We start from the raw sequence: 21,496 nt of genomic DNA, 5'->3' as shown, positions 1-21,496 counted from the left end.
ATAACTTTGTATTGATTTTTTTTTAAAACAATTTCATTATCCAAAGTTTTATTTTTTAAGTTTAAAAAATTCTACAGATTATAAATTTGTTTAGCTTCCAAATTTTTAAATTCATGACCTATTCCAACCTCATTCAATCTAAGAATGAGATGCAATGGGAACCATTCTCTTATAGTAACACAATGATTCTAAATTAGCAAATTATGTAAGTTGCTTCACAAATTTGAATTTAAATAAGCATCTTAGTAATGGTAAATTTTGCTAAATTATTTAGGCAAGTTACTTCTAGTTTAAAAAAAAAGAATAAAAAATAATGACCCCAGATTCTGTTCAAAGTTAAGTTATTCAAAGTTGTGCATAGTGCTAAAAATAAAAACTAAAGAATAAATAGAATAAGCCCCAAAATAATGGATTGAATCTTGAATGTGTCTTATATTTAGCAAATTAATTAAATCGCTCAACAGAAAATTTGCTTCTTAACCTGAACATCTAAAGCTGTTGTTAAGACAGATATATAAATGTTCCTTTATAAACACTTTAGCTTAAAGAGTTAATGTGAAAGCCTTAAAATAGTATGTTTACATGATTAATAATTGAATTTGTATAATACATTTTCAGTATATTCATTTAAATACATACTTGAATGATGGTAATGAATGTGTACCATATAATTTTGAATGTGTACCATAGATTCCTATATTAAAAATAAATTTGTATATATCTTATTTGTAAGTAATAAATATATAATTGTAATTGCACACACTTGCTGTGCATAACTTTTTTAAACTAGAAATACACATAGGATTAGAACAGGCAAATCTCTTTTTCTAAACTCTACCACAGAATTTCTGTGATGACAGTGTACTGATGAATTAAACCACAAGAAAGGCGAAAAATTAAACCTTTGTTGTAGTTTAATTTGTTGTCGTTGCCCTCAGGTCATTAGCATGGAAGTTCTATAACATGAAACAGAATGCCCGTTTCTTCTATTCTTATATGTATTTGTGGGTTAGGAAATAAATCTTTACACAGAATAGATGCTTAGTTATAGTGCTTTTCCTATATGAAGTCAACCTTTAAATAATCAGAAGTAATAAAAGAAGTAAATAATAAATAATTTGCATACACACATACATGCAGGATTTTCAAAAAAGAAACTATTCTTTAATCATTTCCCTGAACGAAGAGTCTTTTTCATGGTTTAGATCTACAAAGTATGTTGATTAAATTATACTCTACACCATGATATTAATAATGGCTGATTTATTCAGTGATTAATTATTATGATTGGTTAAGTTGTTTTATTCTATCCTGACTGATTATTACTCCAAATCTAAAGCAATAGTTGGCAATCTTTTCATTTTTATTATTATTTTTTTTTATACTGGAAATCAATGTGCATGCTTTGAAAAATGTTGTACTGTATCAAATGTACAAATATCTAAATTTCAAAGTATCAAATGAAATTTAGATATTTGTACATTTTCCAATTACATTATACTTTTATTTTAAAACAGTAAACAATTATAAATATTGCACCAATGGTCTCATTGGTTTTGAGTTGGCAAGGATCTGTACATTCAGTTATGTCTAAGATTACATGAATTGCAGATAGATATAACGAAATTTTCTTAATACAGTACAAGAATAAACTTTTATGGAAAATGTTCTGAAAATGAAAAGCATTAAGATTGATTTTTCTGGGGATCTAACAGTTTCTTGAATTTTTATTGCCCATAAACATAATTTCCTAACTTGATTAAACCCATTTCCAGGCAATTCAAAATGTTGAAGTTATGAATTTTATTGATTTATTTTGATTTAATGAAAAATAAAAACATTAAGATAAGCTGTTTTCCCCCTTTTTATGAGCTTATAGCTTTACTTTTACAAATATGGAACTAACCTGAGCACTCTTATTACCTTGTGGAGAGTTTAAACCTAGCATCTTTTCCGTACATATACCTATAATCTTTTCAGTAATCTGCCATCCATAATGTAAATGAATGATCTTGAATGATTTTATTCAGTTGAAAGCCACACTGTGGGTTACCAGATATTTTTGGTTGTACAGTAAACCCCCGCTATTCGCGGGGGGTTACGTTCCTGAGAAATGTCGCGAATACCGAAAACACGAATACTCAGTTATGGCTCCCATAGTAATAAAGGGGTTCCGTTCCAAAGTATCAAATATATAAGAAAAACTAGTCTAAAATTTTGTTTATGTATGTATTATATGTACATTCATAATATGACTGTACATAGACAGTACATAGTGAAATGCAAGCATATGGCATTGAAATGAAAATAAGAAACAATTTAATATTAAATGTAATATTTATTAGAAATTTCAAACAAATCTTTCAAACCAGTGCCTTTGCTAGCAAAAAAACTTATCCCGCCAGTGTTATCACCAGTTTCGCTAAAGTGTTGATAAAGGAGTTTTGCCTTTTCATGAATGATGAGTGAACTTAATGGAATTTTATTTTGAGTTCGGTCTTCTATCCACAGATTTAAAGCTTTTTCCATTTTTTTTAATTTAACTTCATGAGTTACAGAGCAAATGTTTGAAGCAATTAGCGTGTTTTCACAGACACTACGGCGGATTTTTTCTTCCAATTTTTTGATTGATCGTACCCTTGACTCATTGATTTTATAATGTTTTGCCACTGAAGAGACACTTTCACCATTAGAAATTTTGTCTAATAACTCAATTTTATTTGCTAATGTCATCACCTTCTTTGATATTTTCACATTTCCCTTGTTATTCGTAGCCATATTTTTGTACGGGTAAAAAAGAACTTGTCCACAATAAAGGCACTTTCTTCCGTTAACACACTCGAAAAAGTCTGTTTTACACTGCAAAACGGTAGATTTATCACTTTTGTAAGCATATCAATTTATAAGTATATAAATTAAAAGCAAACGATCAAACCTTCCATGACAAGCGCATAACACATACTAAACAAGGATTAGTGAGAAACATCCACACTCGCGATTTTGTCACCCCTCTCCCCCCACCCACTGAACGCTGTTTTGACCGGGAAAGATAATTTTAGCCACGCCCATGTTTTTTATGGTGGAAAATATTCACGGTGCTTTAAAATTCACATTTTTTTAGGTTTCATATTTTTATATTAAATCAGCGATCGCGAATACGCGAAACAGCGAATACAGATACCGCGAATAGCGGGGGTTTACTGTATTCTGTTTTATGCCAGAATATTTATATCAGGTTTTGCAGTCTCTAGGAATCATCTTCTTCCAAGCTAATCCAGCCATCCAAAATAAAAATCTCTTCCTGCTTCTCTCACATGTCTGCTCTAGAAATATACTTGCATTATCATATACCTCTAGTGTCTTGCATAATTTCAGCCTTATGCCATTTGACATTTTCTTTGTAGTGAGAAGGCAAAAACTGAAACACAAAGCTATAGCATAGTTTTTGATTCACTGTTTATTACTGATAAGCAAGCATGAGGCACTGAGTAACTTCAGTACTATTCTGTAATATTCTATATTTTAATGATCATATTAGAGACATTATTAATCTTCTGAAAGAATTAAAGTTAAATATAAAACAACCTGTGTTAACCAATTATTTGGTCCCATTTATCTCATAATTGCTATAGAAATGACAGAGTTCTTCTATAACCAAGGTAAAATGTAGTGTAGTTCCTACTTACAAGAAATGTCCTTCCCCAAACCCAATAAATAGCCTTACTTTTTTGCATGATAAAAAGGATTGAGTGTAAGGATGGGTTATATGCATTTCAGTAATTACCCACATTTAGAACGAATCTGAGTACTGAATGCACCTTAGTATATGGTATAAAAATGCTATTTTTTGTTTTTTCAAATATACACTTTGATACCATCTCAGAGTGGTTAAAGGATTTACAGCTTTGTTGTAACTGTTTTTGGCAACCAGTATACTAGCACCACAGTTATCAGTGGGCTGTGCATTTTTTGTGAAAATATATGGGCTCAATCTTGCAGTGTGTATATTTGCATCCATGTACATTACTTCAGAAGAATGTGCCAACATGTAAAGCCAATGATCTTTCCATAGTAAAACTGTAAAAGTATCGGTATAATGTAATAAAACTTTCAAAGCTGTAATCAAAATGGTATTTGTGTATGAGTTAAATCTTTGGAGATACTGCATGTATATGTGGCATAATGTTACGTATATAGAAAATTTTTTAAAATGATAAGAGTGTGTAATTCTAAAGAGTTATTATAAAATAGTATAAATGCTTGTATGTATTTATACTATTTACTAAATAACACGACATGTCTATCTCTTGACACACACGTATATACAGACTACTATAAATCAGGAAGTTCTTTTTTTTTTGTTTTAGCTGCAAACATTTAATTCAAACTGATTTATTCTTGAAAATGACTTCTACATTCTTCTCTAAAATTATTGTGACTTGAAACATATGGTTTACTTTAAGAAATGCAGCATATTAGGATGTACTTATTCATTGTTGCTTCTCTTTAAAAAAAAATATTAAAAATCTAATAATAGCTTTAAGGAACTGTCTAAAATCACTTCTTTCCAGGTAGCACCTCAATGCTTGCATGATATTTGCTTTCACTGACTTGGCATCACTGCTCTAACCACCTTCTGCACATGGGTTAACTTTTATTTTTCAAATTAAATTAGGGTTGCCAACCTTAAATATTTTAAATATTTCAATTTTTATTAGATTGTAGAACATCTTGTTGTGTTTACAGTTAAAGAAATAAAATTTTCTATAGTTTATTTTATAGATAACTTTTAGAATTTGTTAAAAGTAAAAATTACTAAATTTATCATAGTTGAAGTAATTTTTCATGCATAGGTTACTATACATTGTACAATCAAAAAATTTCTGAATTTTGGAAATAGCCAACAAACAATATAGTGCCAATGCAGATCTCTGTGTCTGTCCATGCATAGACACAGAGATATATAGAGATTTACGTATTCAGTGACTAGTTTGGGAATGCATATGCAATCAGTTTGAGGATGGGAAGAGTAAATCTGTTGCAAAACAATTTTGTTGCAAAACAAAATTGTTTTGCAACAAAACAAGCCCTAACAGGATGTTGCAGTATGAATAACAAGCAAACATTAAGATTTATATGAATTAGGAAAAAGTCTTGAAGTTTCTCTCAAATTGATAAAACTTGGTATTTGTCCATTGTTCAAATTGCAATATGAAAACAACTCACTCTGAGATAAATTGTGTGCATGCATGCCTACCTACCACATTGTATAGACTCTACAGACTGACCATGCATGTGTAAACAAATCACTTTATATATCCATCCATACTCCACATTTGCAGATATTAAAATGAGAACAGGTACTATATTCCTCATTGGTACTTTAAAAAGTTCTGCAGCTTTTTGACTATGCTATATAAATAAAAACTTAAAGTTTTTCAAGTAAAAAGTGTTTGTCCAAAATGTACCTGATAGTATCACTTTCCTTAGTCCCACCAGCTGGCAATGATTTTGTGCTATTGGTGATCTTGGTAAGCCACCTCCTACCATCCCCAGTACACTCCATTCAATGCCTCCTATGGTCTTCTGTCCAAAGGATGTCAGAAAGGTTTTGAACAATCATGATGCTAAGAAAGCTCCAGATCCTGATGGTATTTCTGCTTCTGCAGCACTTGTTCTCAAAACAAAACTGGCACCTCCATAGTCAGGTGGGCAGGAGCGGCAGTTCGTAGCACACGCTTCTTGATTAGACCAGGGTTCGAGCCCGTGACCACCAAATACGGAGGATGCGGAAATGTCAGAGGAATGACCACCGCATATCCTCGGAGCAATATGGCCTTAGTTGCTAATGCTCCTAAAAACCAAATAACAACAACAACAATTGTTCTCAAAACCTGTGCTCCAGAACTTACTTCTGTTTTGTGTTGCTTTTTTTTTGCTTTCTTATTCCAAAGGCGTTTTCCCCCTTCTGCTTGAAAATTTGCTCATATCCAGCTAGTTCCTAAAAGGGTGACAAATCCTCCCATCCAGTTATCATCCCATTGCAATTACTTCTACTCTTTCTAAAGTAATGGTGAAATTAATTAACTGCCAACTCTTAAAACTATTTAGAAATCTTTCATCTGATCAATGATCGCCAGTATGGATTCTGTCAGTGTCGATCTGGCTTATGTTACCCATTTTTGGACAAATTCGATGGAAAAGTTTGAAACTCAAGCAGTTGCTCTTGATATTTCAAAGGCTTTTGATTGTGTTTGGCATAAAGGTTTTCTAAATAAGCTTCCATCTTATGATTTGCCAACTGTTTTTGAAATTGGGTATCCAGTTTTCTCTTTGACTGTTCACTGTGGGTGATGGTAGATGACTCTTGTCTTCTAACTTCTCCACTAATGCTGGTGTTCCCCATGTTTCAGTTTTTTGTCTCACTCTTTTCCCTCATCTATATTAATGATCTTCTTCCATTGACTAGAAATCCTATCCATAATTTTTCTAATGATAGCACATTGCATTCCACCTACCAGTTTGAGAAACCTTGCCCTGCACAAACAGCTTCAACTTCTCGAATATCCATTACCAATTCCTTAAATGCTTAATTAGAAGTGAGGGGATTATCCTGACTTCTAACCTCTCTTGGCATAAGCACATAAAAATATTGCTTCCTCTGCATTTAAAAAACTGTTTTCTCTTTTGCTCTCAGCACTATGTTTCTTGCAAACAGCTATTCACTCTGTACAAATCCACCCTGCCATGGAATGTTGTTCCCACATCTGGGGCAGTGCCCCAAAAGTTCTCTGAGTCTTTTAGATTCCATTCAAAAGAGGACAGTTAGGTTAATGACTCATCTCTAAAAGAGTCTCATAGACTCTGTTTCTGCTGCATGCCTTTTCTATAGATACCTCCATGGGCAATGTTCTGAATTGGCTTCTATAATTCCTGCTCTCTCTTCCAAAGCAATCATTCTGAACATGTGCTGAAACCAGTCATCCTTTTACTATCCAACTTCAGACTTACAGAACCAGCAGCTTTTTTTCTTCCTCATTTATTCATTCTGCTTCCATTTTCTGAAACAACCTTCCTTCATATGTATTTCCTGAAAATTACAATCTACAGCAGTTCTAATGTCAACAAGTATCTTCTTTCATTTTCTCAACCTTCAGCCCATGCACAGTACTAAGCCCTATAGGTTTTCTAATGTCTTTTGTAATTGGGGTTTTCATAAAAAAAACTGCACTCAATCTATAACATTTTGTTAATCTAATAAAAGTTTTTCTAAAAATGAAATGAATCATTATTTTTGAATAGTTTCTTGCTTAAACCCAATTCTCTAAGATTTTCCACAATTATTTTTCTATGAATGGTATAGTAAGTTTAAAAATCTCAAAAAAAAAAAAAAAAAAAAAAATCCCTTTTGAAAAAGTATAACCATTTTTTCTAGTAGAAATTCAGCTTTAAACTTTTGGAGAAGTGTTGAGAAGATAAGTTTATTTTTAGACTTTGGGACAACCATCCAATGGTGAGCTGCATTCATATGGTAGTTGTTACAACAGCACACTAACAATTGGCCATGCACTTTTTTTTGTGGTGGTGTATGAAATTGAATACACTGTCGCATACCCATGATTACTTGTATTTTTCCCGTTTAAAGTAGTTTTTGATTTTGTGAGCTCTGTTAATTTTGGAAAAATGTTCGGAATTCATTATTATTATACCTTTCCATGATTTCTTTGACAGTTGACTAGTGGTACTTATAGCATGAAAGAACTCTAAACACTGATGTTTGTCTCTGTAGAATCACTTGATATATTCTGTAGAATCACTTGATAGGCTTTAAGGTGCTCCATCAAACATTTCCTGCTGAATTTTACATTTTATCTTGTTGATGGTAACATCTAATTCAGGTAAATCATTCCTATAGTGAACAGATTAAAAAAAAAAAAGAAAAGAGCCTTAGTGTGAAATTTCAACTTTTTCTTCTACACACACACACACACACACACACACACACACACACACACACACACACACACACACACACACAGGTAGCCCTTGATTTATGTTGAGGTTAGGTTCCTGGGGAGACAGGTGCAAATGAAACCCTTTATATAATGGAGTCAATTGGAAATTGGCCATGCACTTTTTTTTGTGGTGGTGTATGAAATTGAATACACTGTCGCATACCCATGATAACTTGTATTTTTCCTGTTTAAAGTAGTTTTTGATTTTGTGAAAGGGTGCAAAGATGGGTAACTCGCCTGGTGAGATTGGCAAAAGGGCGTCCTTATGAAGAAAGACTTCGAATATGTGGGTTGCAGAGTTTGGAAACTAGACACCTTAGAGGAGATTTGATTGATGTGTTTAAGGCTCTGAGAGGCATCAGTAAAATGAATGAGGACGAAATTTTCAAGATCATAAATGATGCTAGAACTAGGGGACATAAATTGAAGTTACGGGGGGGAAATGTTTAGATTGGACTTCAGGAAGTTTTATTTTAGCCAGCAAGTTAGAAATTACTGGAATAAGTTGCCTTCATGGGTGGTAGAGGCCGACAGTTTGGGGAAATTCAAAGGTCATCTGTATAGTACTTTCGGGTAAGGGAAGTGCATAGGATGATAGGTTTAATTTCCTTTTTTTTTTTTTATTAATTATTATTATTTATTTATTTATTTATTTTTATTTTTTTGTTTTTATCATTGTTTTGTTCGGATTTTTTTTTTTTTTTTTTTGGCTGGTGCAGCATAAGCCATAGGCTTTCTTGCATCATGCGGCCATTACTAATACTAAATCGCAGGGTTAGGTTCCGGGCACTAAAAATTTTACCTGCCACTTTGCATAGATTGTTTTATTTTATTAGCATTCTTCATAGTTGTAGTAATAATTGATGGAGGCATATTCATAGCCCTACACACATTAGGGCGGCTTTCACCAGATCCCATCTTCCGAATATTGCACTAGGATTCAGTGAATTTCTTTTACCAGTCATGGCATTTCTTTATTCTATTAAATTAAAAACTTTATAACATCATTGGCAAAAACTGCACATGGATATCACTATTTTTATTTAATTTATTAATAGCACAATTAATAAAAAATGCCAGCGTAATAAATTTCCAACATGTGTAAATAGCATAAACAACAGCGAACTGAATAGTTCACTGCATGGACCTTTACTACCCACATCCACAATTAGTTACTTTGAGGGCCGGAATCTTTCTCGTCTCTGATACGGATGTGCTTTGCCTCAGATTGTCCTAAATCACGTGAACAGTGGATAGCACAGTATGATGTCAATAAATTTTGTCTGATGATATTAAACTTTCAATTTATAAAAAAATTTGCAAAAAAAATTTTGCAAAAGTAAATAAAAATGGCATTGTGGTCAGTGATCGGCACTATTGTGAATCGGCACAAATCAGACCAGCGCAAACCGAGGGCTACCTACCTATATATATATATATATATATATATATATATATATATATATATATATATATATATATATATGCAGTAGCATTTTCATTCATTTTGAAGGAGTGGCAGAGTAAAGCTGATAAATTTAATTTTTTATCTCGTGTTCAATAGCAAACACTTGTTGTGATGGATTTTATCATTACTATTATAGTAATGGCACAGCCAATCAATTATCGATCATAGTTTTTTTTGCCTTTTTGTTTCAGTTCCTTAGTTAACGTTGTACTCATTATCAGACTTTGTCATGTTAGGCTCTGTTGGCTATGAAGCATCATTGTATGTGGCTATAGATTACACATGTTCAAAGGTTAGTTTATCTATTCGTGGAATAAAAAAATTCAAGTGGAGGAGGGGGGAAATCCTATGCTTCCATCCAAGTTTGGTAACTAACTCATTCCTTGTTAAAAAGGCCTCTGCAAATTCATTGTGATTTGAATACAGAACTTTTTCAAATATGCAGAGAGCCACAAGTGCACTCACCCATGGAAAACATTTTGTTACATTATGTTGTAAAGAGCCGACCGGGTTAGCCAGGTGGGTAAAGTGCCTGCCTGGCAAGCCAAAGGTCGTGGGTTCGGATCCCACCTCGGGCTTGGATCAAAGTACTGCAAAAACCTTGGGAGGTGCATTATGGCCACAGAAGCCGATGCGCCAACAACTACCAAAAAAAAAAAAAAAAATATGTTGTAAAGAATAAAAACTGACAGTGCAGTGTTTTCAGTGCTTTTGTTTTGTAGATTTAGTGCATAATTTTAGATATTATTTTGAGAATGTTAATTTAAATACAGTTGATTAGAAAATATTTTTATTTATTCATTTTATTTAAAAAAAAAAAAAAAAAAAAAGAGGTTGGCAACCCATTGTTTTGATCAGTTTCTGAATTGCTTACTAACTTACTTCCCCAGATGGCACCTTTGAAGTAAAGGGCCGACTAACTGGTGAAGGACGGCATCTCTGACAACCAGCTACATTATCATCTTGCTCGAAAACTGGGACCTCATTTTAATAATTCTTAAATAATAGTCTTGTTTAATGTCCTGTTATTTTTCTAAATTTAAAGTCTCCTGTAAGCCAGTTACCTGAGACACTTGTGTTTTGTAAAACCATGATTGTAAGCAGACATTCTGATATAAATATAACTGAAAATGTAATTGAGAGAAATAGCAGTATATAGAATGATTTCTTTAAAAAAGCTATACATAGTAATTTTTTTTTAAAAGATTCAAGTAACTGTGATATGCGAGTGTGTTGTAAAATGGGTTTCTAATTATTGTACTGACTTTTCTTTTCCCTGTTCTAGAATTGCATTATAACTTTACTATTTAATATTTAACTACAGAAGTATAAACTGGAAGCTCTATCAAAATGATTAAAAAAGTTATGAACACATTTTTAATCTTTTCAGTATGTGGATTCTCATTTCATATTTTCAGATTAACTGCATTAAATTGGTACTATGCCAGTTAAATTAAATGTGTATGGTGTGTTTCAGTCATTTGAATAAAATGTGATACCTTCACAGCAGTACAATGTGAGTAGATAGCATCCCTCTGAGTTGCATTATCAGTGATTGCTTAAAATCCTTACTGTCAGTAGACTGTGAATTTACTTTAGTTTCCAAAATATGTATAAATTAATTTTAATTATAAGTTTAAAAATTTGTAATGTTGAAACTTTTCTGAAACATATATTAAGAAGTTTCATGTAAGTAGAGATAAAGAGAAAAAATTATATTATAGATATATATGGACTACATTTGTCTGCTGCTCACTTATTTTTAAATTTTGCAGCTTGTAATAAATAAATAAATAAATTTTCTGTTTATAGTGCAGGATGACTACATAAGGTTATAGGAGTTTAAAAGATAGACTATAAGAATATTACTGTATTTTGTAATATCATGTGGATTTGAACATGCAGCTTGCATAATTCTGTACCTGCCTCCTGACTATGGTGTATTGATAATAACAAAAAATAAGTAAAATGCACAGAAAAATGACATGGAGGAAAATATTAACAGTATTAAATGTACTAAAAGTGACATATAGAGTTTTTTAACCCTTTTGACAACAATTTCTCAAACAGAAATAGTAGTCATAACCCCTCTGAAATCTTATGATACAGTCCTAAATTTCAGGTGCCTTTGTGCTAAACAATTATCTTGGTAACAATAAAATATATAATGACTGATTTCACAATAGAGAAAACCATAGTTGAAAGTCATATTGAACACTAATTCCACCTATTCCTAGCTATAATTTCAAGTGCTTGGATGCCATTTCCTTCTCTGTCTGTGATGTCATATGATACCCACATGTCAGTTATTAAAGAAACTTGATGTTTTGTTATATTTCCATTTCAAGCGAACAGTGCAAGGTAAACAAAGTAAAACTCAGAGAAACCGTCGTAGTATTGTCTTACTGGAGGTGTTTCTTGAGTAACTAAGAAATGAATTTTCTTAAAGGATTTGGATACTGTTACAAAGAAATATTTTTAAAACATAACTATTACAGTTATGATTATGATATTTTATTTTTACTGTGACTGTAATACTGTTGGATACACTGTCTTTGTAATGACAGTGTATCTAACAGCACAATATAACAATAAAATGGTATGGCAAAAAAAAAAAAAAAAAAAAAAATGAAAATGTTCACGATAATGTTATTAAAATCTTGAGATTTTTTATAAAAATATAACTACTGTAGTTATGTGATTTTTCATTTTCGTAGAGCTTAAGGTAATGCTGATCAACCAGAATTTTTAATGAGAAATATCTTTTTTCTAGCAGTGCATATTGTCAACATGGGAAAATTTTTAAAATCAGAATGCTTGTTAATAAAACATTTTTATTTTTAATAATCAATATGTACATAACATTACTGGCTGTACGAACTGGAATATCATCTGGTGTACTGTGGTCCATTCCAAACTCTGCTTATAATACTTCTGATATGAAGCTTGCTAACATATTCACTTATTTTTTTTATTTAACAGATAATAATATTGAAAATGATATATACATTTTTAAAGTTAATATAGTATTATTGGCTAATAGAAAAAAAAATTAGAAATATACAAAACAGTTAGGTTGTGAATGTTTAAGGCCTCAGGGGTCATGCTGAACACCATGTACTCCATAAATACTAGAGTACAAGTTGACTTTGAGTATAAGTTAACCCATAATTTGGTGAAATTCTTTAGAAGAGCAAGCTTTGGAAAGTCAGAAAATGTATTGAACCATTTAAATGCATTTCGAACAGGCAGCTAGGAAGACACATGATATTCTATCTTTGCCAGTAGGAATAAGGATATCATAATTCTATATTTTATTTAGCTTTGGAGATGGCACCTGAAAAGGGGGAGACACAGAACTTCTGGAGAGGGGTTTAAAAAAGGGCCACCAGATTGCACGTATGATGAATAGGTGAAGAGGTGTGTACTGCAAAGTATGACAACTAGACAGCTAAGGGGAGGAGATCTGATTGAGGTTTATAAGGTATGCTGAAGGGGCTGTGTAAATTGAATGAAGGTCTGTTCTCCTATGAGATGAAAACCAGGAGGCACAAATATAAAATATTAGGTAATAAAAGAAGATTGGAACTATTGAAGTTCAGCTATGGGTAGTGAGATGTCAAACATTGGAATGCGACCAAGGCAGGGAGTTTCCTCTGAACATGACCAAAGCAGTGAGTCTGAATAAATTCAAAAGCAGAATTAGATGGTTACCTTGTAGGATATATTCTGTTTTATTTTATTATTATTTTGTTTATTATTTTTTTTTTCTTTTTGGGTTGATACAGAAAAAGTCCACTTTTTTGCATCATTTGGCTTCACTAATTTCAGCATAATGAAATGGATAAAGCATGCAAAACTATTTGATCCAAAGCTTTTTTTTTTTCAATAGTAAATGAATGGAATATTCTGAAATATTTATGTTAATATATTTTGCATAGTCAGAGATATTTATCACTTACCTTAATACTAATGACTAAGCAGTTTTTATGGAAGAATTAATAAAACTGGTTTTATGTGATTACCAGTACTATCAATTGCACTTCTGATAAAAACAAAGACACTGTAGTATCAATTTCCGACTATTGCAACTAAACAAATGTAGATGCTATGAAGTCGAGAAATGCAGGGCTGTCACCTTAAGTTCTGTAACACACTGCACAACAAAAATTGGTAGTGACTAGATATGCAGTAATCATCACATTCATCTATAAAAGAACTGAGAACAAGATGGATATTTCCCAGTAACATTAAAAAATTATTTTAAGTATTAACATAAACTTTTCTCTGTCATGTCTCATATATGAGGTGAGCCTGAATGTTTTGATTTTGAAAACATCCAAAATTTCTCAAATATCTAGTTCTATGAGGTATCAGCATGTGTGTGTATTCTAGACATATATGTGGGAGGAGTTTCTTAGAGGAAAATATGTACATTTTCTCCTAAGGCAGAAAAACTGTAGCCCTGAATGGATGGGAGGGGGATGTTTATGGTGGGTCCTCCTAATCTGTGATGGATATCAAACTACATGCCTTTTTTGGAGGACAAGTGGTGAGGCTACTATATAAATAGAAGGACAACATAAAAGTTAAAAGGCTGGATCAGTAGGTACCACACATCAAAATTTTGTATGTATAAATCCATTAATATATAATGCATGAAAAAATCCCTATACAGAAATAAACACTATGGCATTCAAAAATATGCAGTCTACTGCAATTTAAGACTAATCTAGCATGGAGAGGAAGGGGGGGAAAAATAGAGAATAAAAATAAAATGCTGTACACGATAAACAAAAATGAGGGGAACTCAATTCCCAGTAAACAGATTTGTGTGAAAATTTATAGTTTTCTTTTTAGAAACAATTAAACCATTCCAAATTTCTTTAAAATCAGACAAATATAAAGTCTACAGCTAAAAAAAAATTATATGTATATCATATTATTATTTATTTAATTTTAAGGATAACTGCAATTATATTAAATATATTTTCATTGAATTTCATACCACTTCTCTTTAGAATCTTACATAGAAATGAATTTTATAATTATAAAAATTATAATTAACAAACATTGCCAAAATTTAACTTACTATATACATTATATGTTCATTCAAATGCTTTATGAAAAGGATAAAACTAATACAGTATTTTCCATTTTTGTAACTGTCATGCACCTGAGGGATGCATCTTGATGCTGTCTGCTTCTTTAAAACTGTATAGAATTATTGGTGAAATTCTTTATATTAATCTCCATTATATGAAAAGTTTATTAATGTGTACATAACATTTAAAAAGAAATAGAAATAGTGATTTTACTCTATAAAACTCAAAGTTATTCTAGATGTAAATAATGTATTTTTTTTGTGTCATGTAATACTGGAATAGCTCTAAGTCAACTTAAAAGTTTTTTGAAATGTCAAAGTAATAATGCTAGAATGAAGCATTTTGAAGTGTTGTGAAATTAAAAATGGAAAAAAAGAAAAGAAAAAAATAGTAGCCATAGTTCTGCAAAGCAGTTACTTATCTTGTAGTGAAGCATGATTTTATAATACATTGTTTTTATTTTTACTTGTAATACATCCTGTAAATACATTTTAATATCAAATGTATTTTATTTTTTGTCTGGACGTGTTTCAGGCATGTCTTTAAAATCACAAGGAATCTGGTAAAGTCAAAAACTATTTGCATTTTAATTTCAAAAACTAGGTTCAAATCTCTCTCTCATGCCTATTTTAATGAAAAGCATAAGGTTACTCTGCCTGAAACAGATCCAGTTGTCTGACAATAGGAATAAAAAAATGTAATGTATATTGGAAAGGCTTTATTGTCACAATGAAATTATTTCAAGTTTGTTATTAGTCTAAAATGATGCAATTTTATTGGGTACTGAGATTCTCTCTCCCACATGTGAAGGTTACCTTCAGCATCTTCCTCACTGTCAGTATGGACAATTTCACAGTAGGAAAAAACTGGCAGAGAACACTCCAAATCACATAGAGGACCAGCTATGACGAAGGGCACAGAGGAACTGGATCACAGTTCCATCCTCTTCCTTTCAAAAGGTGAATATTATATATTTAACATGCCTCATACAGTGTAGCATCCGTGCATGTCCCTGAGGCAAATATTTTGTACCCTATCTAGGATGGTGCATGTGCTCCTGTAATTAGATTGGGTTGCAAGTGCCTGGATCTGTAGTTCTCTTTGTTCATTATCAGTGTATGTATTTATAAGAGGAAGATTTCTTTGCAAAGCCCTACTTCCTTTGTATTAATTTGTGAACCTAAAATTTTTTTATAATTACATCATTTGGTATTGACAATTTTTTTTTTTTTGTTTGCATGAATATGAAAGTGTGGCAATTATTCCCTAATCCAAATAAATTTGGCTGTTTTCTTTGCATCTTAAATATACAAAATTATTATTTGCAGTGTGATGTTTCAGTGTTTTCCCTAAATATTATGAATGATAAAAGTTGTTTGCTATTTTATGTATATAGTTGTTTATAATTAAAGTTTCATTTTTAATTCTTTATAATTAAAGACAGCAAGTTATAGTGTGTTTATATAACATAATTTGTTTATACAACTCCTTTTCTCATTTGCTAGTTGTATCTTCCCCCTCCATTAAATATTCTCTTAGCTCTTTAGGTGGGAAAATAATCTTATTTCTTGAGAATGTACACTGGACTATATTCCCACTGGCATGGTAGCCATCAGAAAATTAGTGGCTGTTTGCTAATCTGTCATATAAAGGAGGTTAAAGACAGAAATAAGATATATTGACATTTTGAGAAGTTTTTTTTTTTTTTTTTTATATTACATTGAAATTAGAAATTTTCTATAATAAGATAATAAGCTGACTAATTCTATAATAATTGTGTAATCTTTTCAATGAATTATTCTGCTTTTGACCCTTTCTCCCAACTTCAGTTTTATCTTTCTTTCAAAAATTATGCTTCAAGTTTAATAAATATTAAATATCAGATGTGCAAAAATGTATACGCTGTCCAGTTATTGTTTCTTAGAAAACTAGTGTCAAATTAGCTTTTTTCCCTTGGGAGTCCTTAACCTCTGTTTACCTTATTACTGGTTTTCATTATTTTATATAAATCTTTGTCAATGCTGTTTCAGTCTTGCTCTCTGAGTCATAATTTGCTCTTTGTCCAAAAACTTTGAGCAGCAGGCAAATAAATTTGTTGAATGGAAATAGCAACTGAGAAGGCATTAGGCCTTCTGTCAAGATATATTTCATGTTAACAGACAAAGTTTTATTAGTTTTCTTTGCTACAAAGTTATGTTCTGCATTCTTACATTCTACAGGTTCTATTTCGAATTGGTATTTTTTAAAAACTAGGTAATCATAACTTGTTAAACTTTAATTAGCTTTGCACCTTGACCATCTTTCATAGCCATAAGAAGAGGCAATTTAATATTCTTATTCCCTGCAATTAAATCAAAATGGAATTTTTATTTGAATTTCTTAAAACCTTTTTCTTACATTTTGAATTTCTATAGCTTATATCTCTTATAACATTTATAGCCCAGGATTCCCTGTATTCAATGCTACCTACCTACCTACTTTCCTTTATATAAAAGCCCCATCCACGACCCAAACGTTTTTTCTACACTTGACCTCTCTGTATTAAATATATAATCTTTATAATTCCTTTCACAATACCTGCTTTAATTAAAGCAAAAAAAAGCATCATATGCACTAGAAATAAATTAAAAGGCATGAGTAGCATAAATTTGTTAACTGGGGCAATTAGGTGAAAGATTATACAATTGGGCATTTTCCATACACTGCAAAGATTTTGCTATTCAGTAAGGTTTGTTACTATTTATTTTTTATTACTTACAAGATGTGATATGCAGTCACTTTTCTCTAGTGAATTCTGCATTATTCAAAGTATTTTATATATCTATATGCCTGAAATCGTTGTTTCCTAAATAGTAACTGTTTCTTTATTGCTGGCTTCGTGATCAGCATTTTTCCTTACTGATTCTGAAGTATCAAGTAGAAGCCACTTAGTTCACACATAACTAGATGAGTTGTTAAATTAATTTTCTTTGGAATAGAAATAGTACTGTATTCTTTCAGAGTAGCATTTCAGTAATGTTTCTTTCCTAATGTTTTTAGTTATCAAAAACAGAATATTTTCACTTTAAAACTTCTGTCAGGAGTGGTCACTGCAAATTGTATCTAAACAAATGTGTCTTCTAAATATCCTCATGAAAAGTAGTTATTACATATTTTATAATACTGGCTTGATGATGGTGTTGAGAGACCTGTCATTCTCAAACTGTTAACAGTATAACCCATCCTTCAGCAGTTCAGATGGGTCATGGGGGTTGAGATCATTTTGAGAATGACTGTGACATGCTGATGTTGGTTTACAACTAAATTTACATGCGATTTAAAGGAAATTAAAAGCACTGTTACATCATATAGAGTTATTGAAGTGAATTGCATCAATTTACATTTAATACTTTGGTGACGTTTCAAGGTTCAACTGAACTCCATCAGGCCTATTTTTCATGTTTTAACTTCCTCCATAGAAGTTAAAATATGAAAGAAATCAAATTACCTGTTGCAGAGCCCGGATGCTAAAGGGCGGGCCTCATTTATTTATGTTGAGACTTTGATGGCTCCCTAGATCGGGGGCACCCTGGTGCAGTGCATCTGATGCAGCTCCCATTTGCCCTAACCAGTTGTAGGGCTACAATAGGATTGTATATGAAGTTATATTAGTGAATTTTAATACAATATTGGCATTCTAATGATTAAGTTAAGATAAATTGCTTTAAATTAAATTCTTTACGAAATTACAAAGACTATTATGGGAATTGTCTTCCAGCCACAAGGAATATTGAGAGGGTTTAAATTTGGAAACCACAAGGACCAACTGGTGTTATAAAAGGAGGTGCAACATAAAACCTACAGAAAATTAAAGTGCCCCTACAATTTGCTAACTTGATTTCTTAGTCACTAAATCACTTAAACCTATCATCAGGCCTATAGGGCCTGATGATAGGTTTAAGTAGAACCTTGAAATGTTGCCAAAGTATTGTGTAAATTAATGTGATTCACTTCAATAAACATTTAAACTCTCATGTGGTGTATCACTAACAGTGTTTTTAATTTCCTTTAAGTCATAGTTAATGGCTAACCACATATCATCCCTCCCTTTCACATAAATTTAAATAGTTTTGTGAGTTACTGATATAGTAACACTTCTTAAAAAGAAGCATTACTATATTAGTGTACAACACTTGGTATTTCAATCATTCTAATTGGAATTGTATTTCTTAGGGGTGGGGGAGAATTACTTTTATATAGATCCTCAGTTTGTTTGTCATATATTAATCACCTGTTTTAATTTCATTTGAAAGTATAAAAAATATAGAACATCTTAATATTAAAATAAAACTATAATAAGAGAATAAAAGCAGAGGCAAAATTTTGATTTAGGACCTAGAATTATGTGAGATACTAGATTAATTTTAAAAGTAATGTCACCTTTAGTATTCAGGTTAACTAACAATGTATAGTGACAGAGGATAGATGTTCATCTTCGTCATCACTGAAATTCTTTTCTCAGGCAACAGATAAAGAGAGTAATCATATACAGTGTATCAGTATAAAGTAATAAGTGTAAAAGTTTGGCACTTAAGTTTATCTTGAATGTAATTGTCTTTTCCTTTATTACATTATTAGAAATCTTTATTGCAATAATAATAATAATAGTAATACAATGGATACATTGCAATAAGCTCTTCACGGCCACAAGGCCAAACTTTCAAGAAACTTGACTAAAATTTCAATCAAAGATTTTAATCATTTATTGTTATTGCAGTTCAAAATATTGACAAATACTAAAAAGGCTGTTATCATAAAAATTTGTAATACTGTAATAAAATAATACTATTGGCGCAAACACCAATAGTACTATAAAAATGGCGCCTCAGTAGCCAGGTGGGTAGGAGCAGCAGTACGTAGCACATGCTTCTTGATTAGACCGGGGTTCGAGCCCATGACCACCAAATAGGGAGGATGCGGAAAGGTCAGGGAATGACCACTGCATATTCCCGGAGCAATATGGCCTTAGTTGCTAATGCTCCTAAAAAAAAAAAAAAACAAATAACAATAATAATAACTATAAAAATGCTTTATTAAAACAAAAAGTTAAAATTAAATATATATAAAATAAATACATATATAAAATATATGGAAGACTTTTTTAGGTACTGGCTGTGCCACTTTTTTCAACCTAAAATCTAGTTTATCAGTAGAAGTGGTAGTTATAATCTCTGTATTAATCTTCTGTATTGTTATAGTGTTTTTTTTAAAGTTCATTTGTTTATTACCTCATCAGATCTTTTATCCAGAAGCAGAGTTAGGCTGGTAGGGACAAGCTGTTATTCTCCACTCCTCCCCATATCAGTAAGATCTTGAGATAGTAACCACACTGCAAAACCATGGTGTGGTTAGTGTGTATATGGGAGAAAATAGGTATAGCTTCAGTTGTTCTTTTTTTAATTACTTTTCTTTCTTTCTTTTCTTCCTTGTTCTCTCCCTTTTCCTTGACAAAATTAAATTTCCCTTTGTTGCCTCACTATTTTTATCCTTGTTGAACATTGCCACAGCCCGGCTGCATCTATTAGATGAACATCACAAGTACACCTTTGCCATATAAGCAACTGTATGTTATCCCTTTTACCTACTCTATGCTTATGTATATTTCCATTTATTTATTTTGTTAAAGTTTTTTTTTTTTTAACATTCGTGTTTTAATCATTGGACTCGGCCATTCACAGTAAATAAATTTATTTATTTATTTTGTTTAAATAATTCTTTTGTGATTTATATATATAAAACTACATAAATTCTTTATTGTCTAAAAAAAAGATAGAGAGAGAGAAGGCATCCTAGCACTCTTGCTCAGACTACAGTGAGGGAGCATAAATTCAAATTGAGAAAGGATGGTTGTAGAACAGATATTGCAAAATTTGTCTTCAGGTAGTTTGAATAAATTCAAGGAAAAGAACAACACAAAACTATTGGAGAGGTGATATGGGAAGAAGCTTTTTTTTTTTTTTGTTTTTTTCTTGCTGATGTTGTATAAGCTTGCTTTCTTGCATCTTCTGCCATTACTAGTGTGTGTGTGTGTGTGTAATTTGCTCTACATTTTATGTTTTCCAAGGCCATTTTCTCCAACTTCTTCATGAGATAAATTGGTAGTTTACATAGTGAGAAAAACAATGGGTGGCATTGAACAGTTCTATTAAGAAAATGTGAAAAAAAGACATAAATAGTTAAAGTTTGGATAGTAAAGATTCCTGTGGGACCTTTGTGTAGTAAAGATTCCTGTTGGCCTTTGTTCCCAGTCCAACTTTGCTTATGGATAAAAGATTTGAGGCAATATTACATGTTGCCACATGACCTTTTAAATACTTCTATTTACCAATATTTTGAACTTGAAATAACAATGAATGACTGAAATCTTGTTGAAGAATGGCCTTTAGAATTTACTAAAAAATTTCTTGAAATTTTAAGCATAACACAATAAATGCAAGACATATTAGCGACGTTTAATTATGCAATATGTTAAATTCTTGACTATATTAGAAGGAAAGTAATCCTAAAGACGGAAATACATGATTGCTATAAATATGAGGAATGCAGTACAGAAACTCAGTTTAAGTTTCCTAAAAGTTTACAGATATTCGGTATGAGTTCCATGGGCTACATATACCCATATAATATGCTTTGTTGTGATATGGGTGGTTCTTGAGATTGCTCGATATCTCTTGAAAAAGGTGGCATGTGCAGTCTTTTACATAACATCACAAAAAGAAAAAGGTGGGCTTCGTGAACATCTTCCAATGTCTGTAAATTTTTAGTATCAAAAGTGAATAAGTTTTCTGCTCGAAACTACTCTCTTAAAATTTCATCTGATACTGGCATTGAATGATATCAGTTTTTTTTTTTTTTTTATGAAATTAAAA

The 21,496-nt window shown here is 31.5% G+C and overlaps 1 protein-coding gene across 2 annotated transcripts in view; it reads left to right on the top strand.

Moving 5' to 3' along the window:
• LOC150083870 (glucose transporter type 1-like) overlaps positions 1 to 21,496 on the top strand; it is a 433,074-nt gene that overhangs the window by 387,656 nt on the left and 23,922 nt on the right. For both annotated transcript variants that reach the window (XM_090374917.1, XM_090374916.1), the window contains one exon: positions 15,399 to 15,547. In XM_090374917.1, the coding sequence (XP_090231043.1) occupies positions 15,399 to 15,496 (98 nt within the window). In that variant the 3' untranslated portion in view covers positions 15,497 to 15,547. The remainder of the gene's footprint in view (positions 1 to 15,398; positions 15,548 to 21,496) is intronic.

This window comes from Mastigoproctus giganteus, chromosome 6, assembly GCF_048544385.1.
Source record: "Mastigoproctus giganteus isolate SK-2022 chromosome 6, ASM4854438v1, whole genome shotgun sequence".
Taxonomy (NCBI): Eukaryota; Metazoa; Arthropoda; class Arachnida; order Uropygi; family Thelyphonidae; genus Mastigoproctus; species Mastigoproctus giganteus.
The sequence above is the reverse complement of the archived record's forward strand: the minus strand, read 5'-3'. Positions and strand labels throughout refer to the sequence as shown.